At 43.2% G+C, this 18,846-nt stretch overlaps 1 protein-coding gene across 8 annotated transcripts in view; it reads left to right on the top strand.

The window, feature by feature from the left end:
• The window catches only part of LOC105486649 (V-set and transmembrane domain containing 4), a 147,501-nt gene that overhangs the window by 70,393 nt on the left and 58,262 nt on the right, over positions 1-18,846 (top strand). For 6 of the 8 annotated variants that reach the window (XR_011607913.1, XR_011607915.1, XM_071069971.1 and 3 more), the window contains 2 exons: positions 1,650-1,756; positions 3,192-3,253. Coding sequence is in view for 5 of the 8 variants with exons in the window: in XM_071069971.1 (XP_070926072.1) it covers positions 1,650-1,756; positions 3,192-3,253 (169 nt within the window). In the remaining 3 variants the exon portion in view is untranslated. Of the gene's footprint in view, positions 1-1,649; positions 1,757-3,191; positions 3,254-4,549; positions 4,596-13,115; positions 13,246-13,903; positions 14,064-18,846 lie in introns of those variants that run through there. The other 2 variants (XR_011607914.1, XM_071069972.1) reach the window with 2 other exon arrangements.

Raw genomic sequence — 18,846 nt, 5'->3', positions numbered from 1 at the left:
TATATTCTTATTTCCCCTTATTTTTATGTAGAAGTGGCACATTTTATACCTTGTCCAACACCTAGCTTTTCCACTGAACAATGCATCTTTCCTTATCAGGACACATGTAGCTTCTTCGTCTTTTTACAGATGACCCCATGCACGGATTCACCATAATCTACTCAACTAGTCCCCTGCTGATGGAAGATAGGCTGTTTCTAATCCATTGCTATTATAAACAGTGCTGTAATGACTGATCTTATGCACCCAACATTTCCTACATGTGCAAGGATATCCATAGAATGAATTCCTGGAAATGAAATTGCCAGGTCAGAATCTAAGCGCCTGTAATTTTGATAGATGTTACAAAATCGTTCTCCATCGGGAAGGGTCACACTGCTGCCAGCGATATTTTTGAGTGCCAGATTCCCTGCACCCTTACCAAGACTGCTTTGCCTCACATTTGACTGCAGGCATTTTGATTTGGGGGGGGGGGGAAAGAAGTCAATGTATTTTTACTGGAATTCCTCTCTCCTGAGGGAGCTTTAGCATGTTTTCCTGTGTACATGAGTCTTTCCTTATGTGTAAAAACTGCCTGTTTCCCCCCCTTCTTTTATTTTGTTGATTGGGTCATATTTTTATGGATTTCTAGAAATTCTGTTTGTATTAGGGAGATAGCCTGTCTTGAGACCTGTACTTACCTAGCTGGGACATGTACCTGAGGATAAGAGATTATAAAAGGTACTTCCCTCTGGATTACTGGAGTGAATAGGAAGCATTTGAAAGAAGATGAATGGTCATTCAAGAAAGTTTGCGAACTCCAGCCCATGAGTAGCACCGAGAACAAGTTTCATATCGGAGCATTGTATGTTTGCAGCTTTCCTATTTGCTGCTTACTAACAGTGTCACTTAGAGCAATCATGTAGCCTATTTAAGCCTTGTCCTCCTTACCTGTAATGTAAAAGGCTTATCTTCCCGTTCCTTTGGGTTATGGCTAACACATATTAAGAAGCTGATACTGCAGTAATTACACAGGGTCAAGGTAGTTGGAAACACTCCCAGCACTCCTCAAGGTGAGCTCCCTTCACCTGTCCTAAAGGTAAAGGTGCAGCAGGAGAAGAAAGCTCCGGCAGTCGCAGGGGACCCCAGACACGTCCAGGTGCAGTTCCCCAGAACACTTTCTCAGTTGCTGGGGAGATGTTTGCCTTTGGATTATGAACCACAGAGATGTGTGCAAGGAACTTTGGTTTTAGGGAGCTCAAGCAGAAGCTTCTAGTGGCATAAATAATACCCCACTGGCGATGGAACCAAGCCAACCTATGTAATCAGTTAAACCAGGTGTCAGCCTTCAACCCATGCATCCCTAGGCAATGTACACAAGCTAGCCCTGGGTCCCTCCAAGGAATTTGAAACTGTAAACAGCACATTCATTATAAATCACCAACTGGCTCAACTCATCCTTGTTATCTTGGCCAAAGATCAGTACCAGACTTCCAGACCTCCCTGGAGATGAGCACAGAATGCTTCTAGTCTACCCATATGATAACCTTACCTTACACAGGTACACAGGGAGCACTCAGAAACTATTGGAAGCTATTGTGGGGTTTTTTTCCCTTTCTCTTTTGCAACAAATCTGCCTTTGGTTTCACTGGAAACTTTTTCTTCTACAGCTCAGGGGAGACTGTCACTAGCGTGACCAGCTTGGCCCCACTACAGCCCAAGAAGGGCAAGAGGCAGAAGGAGAAGCCTGACATTCCTCCTGCAGTCCCTGCCAAAGGTAAGGAGCTGGCCTGCAGTTTTTTACCTGGAAACTATCATTATTGATCCATGTGGGTCTGGGCTTCCATGTTGGATTATGACAGGGAGCATAGGCAGATGGGGAATATAACATGACATTTAATGATTGTATAGTCTGGACCCCCACCTAGATTCTGGGCATAACTGGTGCTCAACCACCTCAGCCCTTAACCCAGTACTTGGGTTGGGGGTGGAGGTGGAGGAGGAAGCAAGGGCCTAGCATAGCTTTAGCAGGGGGAAGATCAACATCCACAGATGATTCCAGATTGTGTTTCACTTTGAACTATTAACATGTACCACACATGAGGTGGGGTGGTGGGGTGGGATGAGGAAGTCTTCTTGGTTCACTCAAGGGAAGAAAGGCTCTCTGAATTTTTAAAGATATCAACCAGGTGTGCAATTTATTTCACATTTGCCCTGGGTATAAAATGAGGGCTATCCTGTGATTCCAGTTATGATTTAGAGCAATGTAAGTGAGGAAGATAGGTGTTTCTGGAGGAAAGAACTGCAAGAGTATTAGGAGAACCAAGACTGATTATAGATAGTTCCTAAAATAACTGGTCAATTTAGGAGATATTTATACCTCACCAAATTTGAAATATAGTTGGGGGAATACAAGGGTTGCCCAAATGAACAATTCTATCCCTCAACTGTGACTTTGCAGGCTGTCCCCTAGGGACACATCAAGCTCTGTGGGGAGGCCAGTGGTGGTGAGGCTGAGCACACATGGAGTGGAAAGAGGGCTGGAGGGTGTGGTCGTACTGCAGGGGAATGAAAAGCATGGACCTGGGAGGGAAGGGAGTAGAGAATGCCTACCTGGGCCAGGCATCATACCGCTTGATGTAATTCATTCCACAGTAGCTATTATCCACCCTTACAAAAGTTGAAAGTGAGACTTAGGTAAGTGGTAGAGCCTTACTTTCAATGCCAAGTTCAAATCCTAAATGGTTCAAGACTAATGACTTGACACAGTGGGAAGGGCCTCACTTTCTTTTTCTGTCAAGTGGGGACAATAAGACCCTCCCTGATGACCTCACAGGGCTGCTATGAGGATCAAGAGTCACTGTGATCAGCGCTAGTGTGTGGCTAGGACGGAGTCTCCCAGGGAAGGTCCCGGCTTCAGGCTTCACTGGGTGCATCTGGTTCTCACCTGCACACCTGACATCCATGTGGCTGGCAGAGTTTTATCCAGACTTCTTTTGTTAACCTGGCTGAGTGAGATGACGACATGTTCAAAGACTAGGGGAGGATCACCCCCACTGAGGGGAACCTGCTGACACCTAGATCTGAAAGTTCTTCCATGGGACCAGGAAGGGGTCTGAGACCTCTCAGAATATGTCCCTGATGCTCATGATGTGTGGCCACTAAGTATTCTGGGAGGAACCGCAAGCTAAACCCTTGACCTACTTCCACAGCTCCGATAGCCCCCACGTTCCATAAACCGAAGTTGCTGAAACCACAGAGAAAAGTCACCCTGGTAAGTAACCATCTTCTGTATTCCTTGTGTAAGCCTCAGACACAATTCAGATTCCAAAACGGTGCCTTTATTAACTGAAAACATGCAGAAAGTTTTAGAAACTTTTGTCCCCAAACAAAAGCATTCTCTCTTCTCGGGTGTCAGCTTTTGAGTCAGCCTTTCTCCATACTTAGTTCCCAGAGTAACTCTTTAAAAATCCAAATATTTTCTATTATAAATGCTCTGTTTCAAAAGGGAGAAAAGCCATATTCAGAAATGTATAAAATAGAAAGTGGACCTGCTTGCACACATTTACCTGATAATTACTCCAAAGAGACTGCTGCACATGTTTTCCATAAAATATGCCTTAGCTTTTGATTTTGAACAATTTTAGATTTATGGAAAAGTTATAAAGCTAGCACAGAGAGGTCCCATGTACCTTCATCCACCTTCTCTTAGTGTTGGCTTCTTACAGAGCCATGGTACATGTATCAAACTAAGAAATTAACATTGGTTCATTGCTATTAACTACACTTCGGACTTAACCAGATTTTGGTCCACCTGCTAATGTTCCTTTTCCGGTGTAGGATCCAAATCCAGGATCTCACATTGCATTTAGTTGTTACATCTCCTTGCTTTCCAACAATCCAAGACAGCTCTGCAGGCTGTCTTTTTCTTTCATGGCTTTGACACTTTTAAAGAGTAGTGGCCAGTGATTTTTTAGAATGTCCCTCAATTTGGTACTCTCTGAGGTTTTCTGAGCATCAGAAATGGGGTGTATTAGTCAGTTCTCACACTGCTATAAATATACTACCTAAGACTGGGTAATTTGTAAACAGGTTTATAAAAAGGTTTCATTGACTCACAGTTCCTCATGGCTGGGGAGTCCTCAGGAAGCTTACAGTCATAGTGGAAGGGGAAGCAGGCACATCTTACATGGAGGCAGATAAGAGAGGGTGTGTGTGAGCACAGGAAAAACTACCATTTATAAAACCATCACATTTCATGATAATTCACTCACTTGTCATGAGAACAGCAGGGAGGAAACCACCCCCTAACCCAATCACTTCCGTCCCTTGACACGTGGGGTTTACAATTCGAGATAAGATTTGGGTGAGGACACAGAGCCGAACTATATCATGGGGTTACGGATTTTGGGGACAAACAGCACAGAGGTGGAGCTCCCTTCTCATTGCATGGTGTCGGGGTGCATGACATCAATATATCTTGCTAATGGTGATCCCCATCTCAATCACTTGGTTAAGGTGGTGTCTGCCAGGTTTCTTTACTATGAAGTTACTATTTTCTCCTTTCCAGACTCTATTTGTTAGAGGCCAGTCCCTGAGTCCAGTTCACATTCAAGGTGAGGAGAGTTAAGCTCCACCTTAAGGGAGACGTGTCATGAATTTGTGGATATGTTAAATCCACCACAGTAATTCATAAGAATCTTAGGGGAGATATGTTAAGGCTTGCAAATATCTTGTTTTTCCTTGAACTTTTGTCCACTAATTTTGCATTCATCAGTGGATTTTGCTTGCAGCAGATTTTACTATGGTGCGCTAAGGGTGATTTTCTATTTCCCTTAATCTTTCTAGATGTACTATTTGGAATTCTTCTATAAGGAAGAGTGGCCCCCTTTTCTCATTTGTTTATTATTCAGTAATTCCTTGATATCAGTATGGATGCGTGGATATTTATTTTTTAGTTTTTAACTACATTATTATTTATTTTGTTGTTAATATTGTTCAGCAGTTAGTTGTGTGTGTGTGCATGAGAGAGAGAGAGAGAGAGACTGTCAAAGCTATGCTAAAGTGTGTATGTACTGCAAAGGGCCAAGACAATCTTGAGAGGGGAGTGCAAGGTGGAGGATTTATATGCCAATTCTCGAGATCTACATTAAAGCAAGTGTTAGTAATACAATGGGGTATTAACACAAGGGCAGACAAGTAGACAAAGGAACAGAATAAAGAGCTCCAAACACAACTGCATAGGATTGTCATTTGATTTATGACAACAGTGACACTGCAGTGCAGTGAAAAAGATATTATCTTTTCAATGTATGGTGACGTGTTTGTTGGATATCCATATGAGAAAAAGATCTATAGCCCCTACTCTACACCACACACAAAAGTTAACAGGAGATGGATCATACACATAAGTATGAAAGGTACAAACAAAGTAAAGCTTCCTGAAGATAGCATTTCTTCCTAATTTCAGAGTAAACAAAGATGTTTTTAAACAAGACACATAAAGCACCAACCATAAAGGAATGGATAAAGAAATCTGGGATATATTAACATTTAGAACTTCTGTTCTGATTAATGATACCGCTAAAATAATGAAAAGGCAAGCTGCAGATTGGGAGAACATATCTCTGTGCATATATCTGCCAAAGGTTTCCCTCCCTCTCTCCCTCCTTTCTTTTCTTTTCTCTGATTTTCCTTCCTTCCTTCCTTCCTTCCTTCCTTCCTTCCTTCCTTCCTTCCTTCCTTCCTTCCTTCCTTCCTTCCTTCCTTCCTTCCTTCCTCCCTCCCTCCCTCCCTCCCTCCCTCTCTCTTTCTTTCTTTCTTTCTCCCTCTCTCTCCTTCCTTCCTTCTTTTCTTGTCATTAATTTTCTTTTCTTTTCTTTCTTCTTTCTTGTTCTGTCACCCAAGCTGGAGTGCAGTGGTGCCACCTCAGCTCACTGTGGCCTCCACCTCCTGGGTTCAAGTGATTCTTGTGCCTCAGCCTCTCAAGTAGCTGGGATTGCAGGTGCATGCCACTATGCTAGGCTAGTTTTTGTATTTTTAGTATAGTTAGGGTTTCACCATGCTGTCCAGGCTGGTTTCAAACTCATGGCCTCAAGTGTTCCTCCCACCTCGGCCTCCAAAAGTGTTGGGTTTGCAGGCATGAGCCACTGCACCTGGCTGACCTGACAAAGGTTTCTTATCTAGAACACATGAACACCTACCAATCAATAAGAAATAAAAAGACAGCACTACCAAAAAATGGGCAGAAGGTTTAAATGTGCACTTGACAAAAGAAGATATACAAATAGCCAGTAAACTCATAAAAAGTCCGTAACCTCATAGGCATCATGACAGTGCGATTTAAAAGCATAAAGCCAGTTCACATCCACCAAGATAGTTAAAATGAAGTACTTGTGCAGTTTCTTTTTTGCCTGTATTTCTCTGATCCATTTGGAGTTTAGAAATGGATCCAATTTTATCTGTTTGTCAGACTCTTTTTTATTTTACCTTATACCTTCTATTTCAACAATCATTATTTGCTAATTTCATCACCATATTCTAAACAATTATATGAACTTATTTATTCCTCTTTTTTTGAGTCCAGTGTCTTTCCCTTCATGACCTTTACTTGCCTTTCCATTTGAGCAATTTGTCTGTGAATGGAATTCTAGATTCATAAACTTTTTCCACTAGGTGCAGAGAAGTAGGATAAGCACTTCATAATGCATTTCTCTGAACTTCCTGTATTGCTGAACATAAATGCCAAACTCATGACTGTCACCTATAATTCCTCATATTATTCGAGCCACATAGGTAATTTAAGCTTTCTAGTAGCCACATTAAAAGAGTGAAAAGTAACAGATGAAACAGATTTTAATGATACAGTTTATTTAACTTAACATATCAAAAATATCATTTAGTCATGTAATCAATATAGCAATTACTAATTACATATTTTCTATTATTTTTATTGTGCTAAGTCTTCAGAATCCAGTGTCTATTTGACACTTACTGCACATCTTAATTCACAGGCACAGTTCCAGTGCTTAGTAAACACATTTGACTAGTGGCTACCACATTGGACAGTGCATCCCAGAATGATCTAGCCCCCACTGCTTCTTTGACGTAATTTTTACTACCATCCCTCTCTCTTGTTTCCCTTCAGCCACACTGGCCTCCTTGCTAATCCTTAAATATACCAAACATGCTCCTGTGTCAGGGCCCATGTACCCACTCTCCCCTTTTCCTGGAACGTCCTCCCCAGGATCTGCCCATGGCTTATTCCTCACCCCCTGTAATCTCTGATCAAACATCATGTAATGAAGGAGCTGTCCTGATAGCCTAAATAAAACACCACCCACCTTGACATATTTTGTGTTTATATCTATTAATCATCCATCTCTTCTACCAGGCTACAAGATCCATGAAGGCAGGGAACTTGCCTGCTCTGGTTCCTGCTGTATTCTTCATGTTTAGAAATGTGTTTAGAGCAATTGATATTTGTTTATGATTCTGCACACCAGCCCTGTTGAGTAGGTTCTGTAATATTACATCCATAGTGGGGTGCATGAGCCTCTGAGAGTCAGTAAAGTGAGAGGTGGGTGACTTATCCAAGGTCACACGGCTGTGGGTTGCAGTCAGGGCTTAATCTGAAGTCTAAGGTTTTCACCAGCACATTGGAAGCTTTGCCTCAGTGCGGAATCTGGGCCTGGCTGCTCTCTATGCGTGATCCTGAATGCCTGTGTGGCTCAGCCTTGCTCCTGTCCTTGCTGTTCTGTGCTTCACCTGCTTTTTAAAGAGAGTCTTCTTTTGCCTGCAGTGAACTGTGGGTTCTAGTAGACTTTTCATATAGTGGGTTCCATTTGGTTCGTGTTATGAAAAAATCCTCATCAATTCTACTCTGTTGACTGTACCATATGGTTTTTAAATGCAGCAGCAAGCCTTTTGGCTTATTGACCATTGGCACTCAGTGGGCTTTTGGAAACTGTGGAGCATAAAGGCTAAAACAATCAATTTCCCTTGGCCTTGGAGCATCCCGGTTCTCACCTCTGACATTCAGTCTCCTGCAGATAGACAGGCTAAGTTCACTGTCCTCTAGACTGTGTGCAGCACTGCACATCTGGGTGTGTGTGTTTGTTTACGTAGCTCTTTTAGATCTTTTCTTTCTAATTCTGATATTTAACAACTACCTCAAGAGTGACTACAGAGTGACTACACTTAATTTCCCCACCTTATGTTCTCTCTAAGTTGCTCAGGACTTATTGTTTCTAATCCAGTCTCTTACCCCTGCTAATAACAGAAACAACTGTATATTGAAGTTTCATTGATATGTCCCAGGGATAGATCAAAAAAGTGCTTTTGGCATGTGATCATATTTAATTCTCACAATTAGATTTTTCCATTGCCCCCTACAAGCTTTGCATGTGAGAACAAACAACACTCAGTTTAAGAAACATGATCCATACCCATAAGGTGTAATGTCATCAGTCTTCAGGAAACAACTTTCCCCAGTGCATAGCCTGGGTGGACCCACCTCTCATTTATCCATTAAACATGAAAATCCTTTGTGTACCTCTTGGGTGCAAAATGCTATCTTAAGCAATTTTTTGCAACTTATAAAAATATCAGATTCAATAGAGGTTTCAAATATAGCTCTGGTCCTGACTACAAGTTTTTTGTTTTTGACTTGTGTGTTTGAACTGATGTGCTTCTCTGGGTGGGGACTTATCATAGGAAATTCTCAATTTTCACAGATAATTGATTGGGGTGGTTATATGCATTTCAGAAGGATTCTTTATTTTATGGAAGTATTCTCAATAACAGTTCGTTAAATAACAGGTTTTCCCTTGATCATTTAAAATATGAAGAAGTTGGAAGTTTTTATACCAAATTTTCCAGAAACAAGGTCAATTTGGAAACTAGTTTACACCTATAACAATTCATAATAAAGACAAGAGCTGACTTCAGCTGGGCCTCTATCTGACCATTAGTTTAGAGTCAAAAATATCAGACCTAGCATCTGCAGGTTTTGGTGAATATCAAGATTTATTTTCCCAGGAGGCCAGCATTGACCTCAGTCTCAGTTTGGTCGATATTTATCTCTTAGATCAATAAGTCTTGATGGTAGCTAAAACAAAAGTCAATAGCCGCCTGTTGACTCACACAAAGTTAGTGGATAATTTAGAAAATAACTTGGAGACATCTTATTTTGGGGGGCCTGGTACCAATTTAGGTGTCTAATTCTGTAATGGTTCCATGTTGCCCCAATCTCTGTAACACAGTGCTTCTTGCTGTGGTCCTAGGCCACAGAGCTCCCCAGCCCCTCTGTCTAGAAACCAATCTGACCACCTCCACTGACTCATTGACAAGAAGTGGGAAGACTCACAGGGAGAATCTCCATTTATTGGGCGCCTATTGTGTACCAGCTGCCACATTAGATTATTTATAGGCTCTGGGTGAAAAGCATGTATCTTTGTGCCTGCAATCCCCAGACCATTAACAAGTGGGAATCTTTTCTTAGGTTTCCAAGACAACATTGCATTTTGCAAGAAGTATGTACTCTAGACATTAACAGTAGTCAGAAGTTTTTAAAAAATGGTAGGACAAAAGAAGAAAAAGGTGAGGCCAGGCATGGTGGCTTATGCCTGTAATCCCAGTACTTTGGGAGGCTGAGGCGGGCCGATCACCTGAAGTCAGGAGTTTGAGACTAGCCTGGCCAATATCGTGAAACCTCGTCTCCACAAAAATTACAAAAAAATTAGCCGGGCATGGTGGCACGTGCCTGTAATCCCACCTACTTAGGAGGCTGAGGCAGGAGAATTGCTTGAACCCAGGAAATGGAGGTTGCAATGAGCCTAGATCGTACCACTGCACTCCAGCCTAGGTGACATAGTGAGACTCTGTCTCAAAAAAAAAAAAAAAAAGAAGAAGAAGAAGAAAGTCATTTTAGACATTTTAAATTTTAAAATCAAGGTATCAAAACTGCTTTTCCTTTTTTTTTTTTTTTAAATAAAACAACCAAACACAAAAAGCTGCTTTCAAAGTTCTGCTAATCAGATAAATATGAGGCCACGTGGATCACACAGGCACTTTCTATCTGACAGTGTGACCAGCTTGTCTAATAAGCATTTACAGTTCCCATATGTCAGTGCTCCCTCATCCCCTTGGGGTGAGGCATTGGCCCAAGCATCCCTTGAAGCCTCTTGGGGCCATAGGAGCTGAACCCTCTGCAGCGAAGCTTCGGAAGCCTTGGAGCTGATTCACACACATCCAGGAAAAGTTGTCATTGCTTCCTTGTTTCAGAAGACACTGAGAAAGCCAGAAATACATTTGATCTATTTTTATTGCTTTCAGTCAGTTATTGATTTAGAGGCCAAGTAGGGGGAACTTTTCTGTGATGCGGAAGCAAAACCTCAGAGTTAAAGGAAAAACAGCCACAGGACACAGGACTGTTACCTGAGTTGGGAAGGAGGGCAGTCAGCATCTCAACATTAACTGGAAAGTGGCGAGTGTCAATCTTGGGGTCGAATGAACTTGGATAGGGTCTTCCATGCCTCGTCATCAACCATGCCCTCCTCCACAAAGGGTCACCCACACCTCACCTGCAAGTCCTCCCTCTCCATAATTAAGCCCTAGGGTAGCTGAGGGGGTCAGGCCACCCCTGTTCTTTAGGGAGAAAATGATCTCTGTGAGCCAGAGACGAAAGACATAGAAAACCAGGAGCGCCACAGGCTTAATCACTGCACATTTCCCAGGGGAGCGCTTGTGTCCTGTCTTCCCGCTCCGATCCATCCTTTGCATGGCTGCTGAGGGATTTTTCTGAAACACAGCTTCATCCGTGTCATTTCCTGTTGTAAATGGCTCCCTCTCGCCTCCAGGATGAGGCGGCTTCCTGTGAGTAGTGGCTGGCCCTCGTCATAATCTGCCCGCGCTCCCTCAGGCCTACCCCACCCAGGACCCTCATCCTGCTGAGACCCCAAGCAGTCTAGGTCCTCTGTTCTCACCCACGCCCACCTAATCCTCCCGTGGAGCTGCTGCTCAGCTCCAAGATGTGGCTCACTCACCCCTTCTTTCTGAGGCCTCCTCACCTCTGCCTCCCACTTCTCTGGAATCTAGGTTAGTCTCGGCATCCGAGTGAGTTGTGCCTGTTCACGTCAGTGATCTGCTTGTAGATAGTTCTTGGGGTACTTTTCAGTTCCTCTGTCCTGGGTGCCCCCTCATGGTCCACCCACCTTTGTACTTGTAGGTGGTCCTGAGAGGCCTGGCCCCCTGGTTGACTGATTTTACCCCTGGCTGTTGCTTCTCCCCAGGTGGTCAGGCTGCCTCCCCCCATCCACTGCCCTAGAGTGTTGGCTTATCTCAGGCTGTCTTCTCCTTGAACACATTCACAGGCACAGCAGCCATCTGTGCAGCCCATTGGTCCCCTAACTGGGGTCCTCAAGCCAATTCCAGAACAACTCTTCTGACTGTTGACCAGACACTCCCCTGGAGGGCCCGCGGGCACCTCAAATCCACCATGACACAGGCACACATGGAGCTCATGGCCTGCCCCACACCTCAGTGTGCATGGGATATCCCGCCTTAGCCCATGGCATTCCCAACCAGAAGCTAAATTGTGGTAAAATACACCTAACAGCAAAGGTACAATCTTCATCATTTTTAAGTGTACAATTCAGTCATGTGAAACACACTCCCATTGTGGTGTGGCCAATCTCCAATGTTCTTTTCATCTTGCAAAACTGAAACTCTGCACTCAAGAAACACCCCCAGCCCCACCCACCCAGCCCCTGGCTTCCACCATTCTACTTTCTGTCTCTATGAATTTGACTGCTTTGGCGACCTCATAGAAGTGGAATCCTGCAGTATTTGTCTTTTTGTGACTGGTTTATTTTGCTTAGCATAATGTCCTTATTCATTCACGTTGCTGTGTGTGTGAGAATTTTCATTCTTCTTAAGGCCTAATGATATTCTATTGTATGTATGCACCACATTTTTTGTGTCCATTTATCCCTTGGTGGACAGTGGAGTTGCTTCCATCCTTTGGCTGTTGTGACTAATGCTGCCATGACCATGGTGTACAAATATCTGTTTGAGTTCTTGCTTTTAATTCTTTTGGTTATATACCCAGATGAGGGATTGCTAGATCAGATGGTAATGGCATTTTTAGTTTTTTGAGAAACTGCCACACCGTTTTCCAAAACAGCTGCACCATTTTACATTCCTACAAATAGCACACAGGGTTTCAATTTCCTCATATCCTCATCAACACTTGTTAGTTTCCTTTTTTTTTTTTTTTTTTGATAGTAGCTATTCCTACTGGATGTGAGGTGGTATCTCATTGTGGTTTTGATTTGCATTTCCCTAAAGAGTGATGTTGAGCATCTTTTTATGTTCTTGTCGGCCATTTGTCTATCTTTGGAGAAATGGCTATTCGAGTCCATTGCCCATTAAAAGAAATGAGGTTATTTGATTTTTTGTTGTTGTTGAATTGTAGGAGTTCTTTATATATTGTGAATTTTAATTCCACATCAGTTACATAATTTGCCAAAATTTTCACCCGTCCTGTAGTGACTTTTTCATTCTGTTAATTGTGTCCCTTGATTTCCAGAAGCTTCAAATTTACATGGGAACTGGTTTTAAGTCAGGGAGAACCAGTCTTACCCCTAATGATGTCCTCAGCAGGGAATCTGGAATTACTAGAGTGCCCCTTTGGCCAATGTGTATGGAGTGAATGATGAATAATGTTTGCATGGGAGGATCTGTGGATGGAACTTAGTCTGAGTTCTCCCTGCTCCAGTTGTGGGCCAGAAGGCCAGGCACTGCCTGGGAGCTTGTTGGAAAAGTAGAATCTCCGGCCCTGACTCAGACCTACTGAAGTGGAACCTGCAGTTTACAAGGTCCCAGATGAGTATGATAAACAGTAAAGTTTGAGAAGTGTGGCTCTGAATAACTTTTCAAACTAAGTAGGCACCTCTGGTAGGGTCAAAGCTGTCAGGATCCAGAGTCGCTGCCACCCACCTCCGGAGAAGACTGTGCTTTCACTTTAGTAAGACAGGTCAGGCCCCTGGGGAGAAAGGGAGTTGTCTTATCTGTCAACAAAGAGAAAACTAAATATGATAATTCTAAAAGTCCTTGTGACTCTCTAATTCCTGCAGACCTTTCCAGAACAGCTCATCCGTACGTCAGCCAGGTGTATGTAGCCTTGCCCCATGATCTCCTAGTGGAGCACTTGACCGGGTGACCAAGACTGACTTACCTGTGATTCTCTCCAGCTTACAGTCCACAGTAAGCCTCCCTCTTCTCATGGAAACCCAAAGATTAGAGTGCTCAAAATGGACAGAAAGGAAGTAGTTCATTCATCCTAGTTCTGAGAGACCCTGCCGTAGAAACCTGCCTCCTCTGTAGCGCTGTTGAAAACCACAGCATGGCCAGCCCAGAGCTGAGATGCCCTGCCTTGTTCCACATCTGCCAGGTGTTGGGAAGAAGTTTCTTCCCCCAGCCCCAGTTTTCACCATTGACAATGTACTGCCAGGGCCAAAAAAGAATTTGTCTCTTATCAGTAGCGGAAAAAGACTTTGAAGCACATTAGAAAGCAGTGATAGAATTCTGAGAGGATTTTAATAATAACCCAAGTCCCAGCAAAATTATATCCAGAGGACATGCATTTCAGGTTTCTTGAAGGATGTTTATAATAAGCCAGAGAATTTCTCTTGTTGTCGTTAATGTGCTAGAACTGGTTTCAGTTAAATTTTACATGAAAAGGATATATTAACCTGCATAAAATATGTTCATAATCTCAATTTAAAATTAAAAAGAAGAAAAAAAGCCACAACCATATGTACAATATATTGCCCCAAGTAAAAGCCTTGGGAAAAAAATACAAACTTTGCTTGTATCACACTAGTACCATTTTTGCAGAGATAAAATTTCTATGCTCCCCTAGGTACACATGCACAGCCCATTATTGTCGCGGGGAGTTATGTATGTCAGCTGGAGGGAAGAACCGATGTTGAGGCTTCAGAAGGGATGGGCGTGCGGAAAACAGAAGCCATTTGCTTTCATGGCTTCTTCCAGTCTAGAGAGAGCAGGTGTCTCAGCCTTCGGTAAGCCGGATGCGATCAAGATCATACCTCCCCAACATTGGAAGTGAGAATATCCTGTATCAGGAAGTCTGTTAACCTTGACAGAGGGCTGTCTTCCCTGCAGGCCACACAGTTAGTGACAAGGCCCCTCTATTGCCTGCCCCTGCCAACACTTGCCTGGCAAGAACCAGGTCACGTGCTTCTCAGCTGTGTCGGAGACCAGTAGAAATTCACTGGGGCTCCAATTTTGTTGAAGATGGGCTAAGTGACACAGTTACTTTCAAGGAGTCTTTTTTTTTTTTTTTTTTTTTTTTGAGGCAGAGTCTTGCTCTATTGCCCTGGCTGGAGTGCAATGGCCATCATTACTCACTGTAGCCTCAAACTCCTCAGCTCAACTGATCCTTCTGCCTCAGCCTCCCAAGTAGCTGAGACCACAGGCACGTGCCACCACATCTAGCTTTTTTTTTTTTTTTTTTTTGTAGAGCTGGGGTCTCACTATGTGCACAGGCTGGTCTCAAACTCCTGGTCTCAAGCGATCCTCTCACCTTGGCCTCCCAAAGTTCTAGGATTACAGGTGTGAGCCAGTGCCTGGCCTCAAGAAATGTTTTAAGACTTGTGTAGCTCCTTAAGCTCTCCTTAGGCCTCCCTTTTGGGAGACAAAGGGAATCCTACTGCATATTGCTACCAACAGAGTTTGCCCCACTTTGTTCTAGAAGGGTAATGTGGCTTTGTACTTTGAGAAGGAAGGTGACTTTGGAATTGGCCCCCTCAGGACCATGTGCTTCTCCTGTTTAATGCATCATTGATTCATTCATATTGCTTTCCCAGTCTTCTATTTATTAATTCCCCAATAATTGTTGAGCGCTGACAGGCAGGGGCCAAGGTGCCAGAGAGGCAGGAGCATGAGCCTGGGAGCCACCTGACCAAGATGAGCAGGTGCAGGGAGATGCGCTGGGCTGGAGGATGGCCTAGGCAGGAGGCAGGCCTGCACATCCAGCAGGCCAGCCCATGGGTGGCCTTTCCTGGTTGTGCAGCCCACCCTGGTCCCAGGCGTCATGGTGGGGCTCCACTCTGGGGCAGGCTGTCCCTACGTGCCTGCAGGGACTGTCCCTCCCTGCAGAGCAGTATCTTGTTTTCCATCTCAGTATGGCTGATTTGCTGCCGTTATTGGGCACTTCATTTCTGAGATCATTGCACTGCTGGGAAATATTTTTTAAAACTTTTTCTCTGCGTTTTATTTTTGAAATCTCATGAAACAATATCATTTCTGCTCACATTTTCAAGCCTATTTCATTTAAAACTTCAGTTTTGAGCACAGAGTACCTCAGAGTTACTAAAAGACTTTTTCAATCCCACATGGAGAATACTAGAAATGAAGTGCCATTTTGGAAAGACAGATAAACATCATCAACATATCTGTAGCATCAAGCTAGGCACCCAAAATATCAGGAAGAAAATTTCTATGTGAAATTCTGAGTTCACAACAAACTGATGGTGCATTTAAGGAGATTTTTTTTTCTAGCCAGAATCAATTCTAATTTATTATTATAACTTCTTAAAATTAAATTTATGAATTTCCAAAGAGCACATGTGGTCACCAAAAGATAATAAGACACAGCCTCATAAATTTACCGTGAGTGTGTTCATAGAAAGATGAAGAATAAAAATTATTAATTCAGTCATATGTGCCCATTGCCAACATTGCATTCAACATGAATTTAACAAATAAGCAGGCATGCCTACTGCTATTTTAGATTTGGTTTTAATGCTTGGTTTGTGCCCTGTACATCATGTCTATGACCTAAAACTACTGTGATGGTGATGATGGTATTGATGATGGTACTGATTATGGTGATGGTGATGATAGTGGCGATGATGATGGCGATAGAGATGGTGATGATGGTGATGATGGTGGCAGTGATGATAATAATGGTGATGATAATGGTAATAATGATGGTGATGACAGTGATGGTATTAATAATGGTAATACTGATGATGATAATGATGATGATGGTGTTGGTAATAATGGTGGTAATGATGATGGTACTGGTGATGATGATCACAATGATGTGATTATGGTGGTGATAATGGTAATGGTGATGGTGGGAATGATGGTAGTGATGATGAAGAGGATGGTGATGATGATGGTGGTGATGGTGGTGGTAATGATGATGATAATGATGATGATAATGATAATGCTCACCCTTCCATGGCACTTCCCACATGCAGACACTGTTCCAGTGCTTACCAGGAGAAGCACCCCTTTAACTTTGAGACAACTCTTATTGTCTCCACTTCACAGATGAGTTAGAGGACACACAGGAAGGTAAATACTAATACAAGGTCTCCCACTAGGATATGGCAGAGCTGCTCCAACCAGGCACTTGGCCACAGATCCCTGTTCTGCCCCACTGCGCTCTGAGCTCTGATGCCTTTTGTCAGAAGTACTCAGTAAAGTCTGAGTCTTTGGGTTTTCAGGGTGTTTTCTGTCTTGACCTCATTGGACAGTGGTAGAGAAGTAGGCTGGCAATCAGAATCTCCTTTTGTTAAAATAGAAAGTGAAATTATTCCTCTAAGTGGTCTCTGTCAGGAATTTGGCATATATTATTCTAATTTTTTTTGTATATACAAATGTAGATCCATATTTATGTATATATTCCCAATAGGTATATACAGTCCACCCACATTTAGTGTGGGTCATGGCTATAGATTCTGACAAATTCATTTCTGTGTACCAAGTTTGCTAAAAATGGGAATGATTCTTTACGCAACATTCACAGGTTGAATTGTTTTCTCATTAACAATATCTCAGGCACATCTTTCTACATCAGTACATATAGATCTACCTCATTCTTTAATTACTGCAAAGTGTTACAGTATCATCATTTCTTTAACCAGTATCCAACTCTTGGCCATTTAGGTTGTTCTAATTTTTCACTCTTAGAATGTATGCTTTGGTAAATATGCTTTCACATATAACTTTATGTGAGTATTTCTGTAGGAGAGTTTTTTTTTTTTTTTTTCTTTGAGACAGAGTCTCGCTCTGTCACCCAGGCTGGAGTGCAGTGGCATGATCTCAGCTCACTGCAAGCTTCACCTCCGGGGTTCACGCCATTCTCCCACCTCAGCCTCCTGAGTAGCTGGGACTACAGGCGCCCGCCACCACGCCTGGCTAATTTTTTGTATTTTCAGTAGAGACAGGGTTTCACCATTCACAGGATGGTCTCGATCTCCTGACCTCATGATCCGCCCCCCTCAGCCTCCCAAAGTGCTGGGATTACAGGCATGAGCCACTGCGCCCGGCCAGGAGAGATTTTTAGAAGTGGGATCATTACATGAAAGTATAGCCTCATTTTTAATTTTGATAGAGTCTGCCCAATTAACTTCCAGAAGTATTTTCCTATTTTATTCTCCCACGAAAAAAAAAAAAAGAAAAAAAAAAGAATCAGTAGCCACTTTCTCACAGCCTACCCAATGGAAGACTGGAAGATATCCTCTCTCTCTTTCTCTCTCTCTCTCTCTAGTGATCAATCATCTATCTATATCTACCTATATTTTAAACTAGTAAGTTAAAAGCCATGTGGAGATTTTAGATGACTCCAAGCAGTAGAACCCAGGTGTTCTACTTCTTGGTAGAGTGTTGTCATGGACCCCCTAGAGAAGCTAAAAGAAAGAAGAGTTTCACTGGAAAGAGGAAAGTGTCCCTGTCTACATTCCTGAGGCCAGGCAGATTGGGGTGGGGGTGCTAAAAGACAGTATCAGACTAGTTTTCTTTCATTTTGTCTTTTTCATTCATTCATTCAAAAATGGCTGCCTGAGTCAGATGTCTTTCTAGGAGCTGAAGTTGTAGCCAGCAGCATCCTCAACCTCTCATCCACTAAAGGGGGCACAGACATTGGCACCTTGAAATTAGCTGTGGTAAGGGTAGTCACACACGAAAATCGGAAAATACTGCTCACATCAGAGCTTTCTTTCCTGTCAAACCTGTTGTCTACACTTATCCACACGGCCCTGGTTGCAGCAGTAAATAAGCGACAGTCACTGCCTTTGGGGAGCCCAGTAGTGTGGTCAGAGGCCGGCTCTACACCAGCCCTGCTGCTTACTAGCTGCTGGCTGCATGCTCGCCACTTCTCCACCTTCTTCTCTGTACATGTCGAATGAGGGTGATAATAAGGGTACCTTCCACATAGACTAGTTGTTGTACTAAGTAAATATTAGGTGCTATTGTCACATTCTTTATAGTGGAGGAAGACAGAAGGCTACCAAATGGATGATACCTTATAATGCCAAGGAGTGATCTGTGCTCTGAGGGCAGCAGAACAGGGCAAGGGGAGCTGGGGGTGGGGGGCTGCATTCAATGGGGAGGACATCACAGTTAAGCAGAGACCTGAGAGTGAGAGAATGAGACACATGGCTCTGTGGGGAGAACATCTCAGGTTGGGCTGAGAACACAGCCTGGGCAAAGGTCCTGAAGTGGACCCTGAATGAACAGTGCCATCTGGGGTGTGTCCAGGAAACACACAGAGATCCATGTGACTGGAGCCCTGGTCAGCAAGAGGGATATGTGGAGCAAGCCAAGGTCAGAGGCAGGCACAGGACAAGGTCATGAAGGATCAAGACCCTTATCCATGCTGATGTCCTGATAAGAATTCTGGATTCAGAATGTGATGAGAAACAACTGGAGAACTGTGCAGAGCAGTGAGTGACATGGTTTGACTTATTATTTAGAAGGATTGTCTTTCCTACCAAAAAAAATATAAAATAGCCAGATGTGTTTGGCCCTGCTCTGAGACACAGTGGTGTT

This window comes from Macaca nemestrina, chromosome 9 (assembly GCF_043159975.1).
Source record: "Macaca nemestrina isolate mMacNem1 chromosome 9, mMacNem.hap1, whole genome shotgun sequence".
Classification (NCBI taxonomy): domain Eukaryota; kingdom Metazoa; phylum Chordata; class Mammalia; order Primates; family Cercopithecidae; genus Macaca; species Macaca nemestrina.
This window is presented reverse-complemented; position numbering and strand designations above follow the sequence as displayed.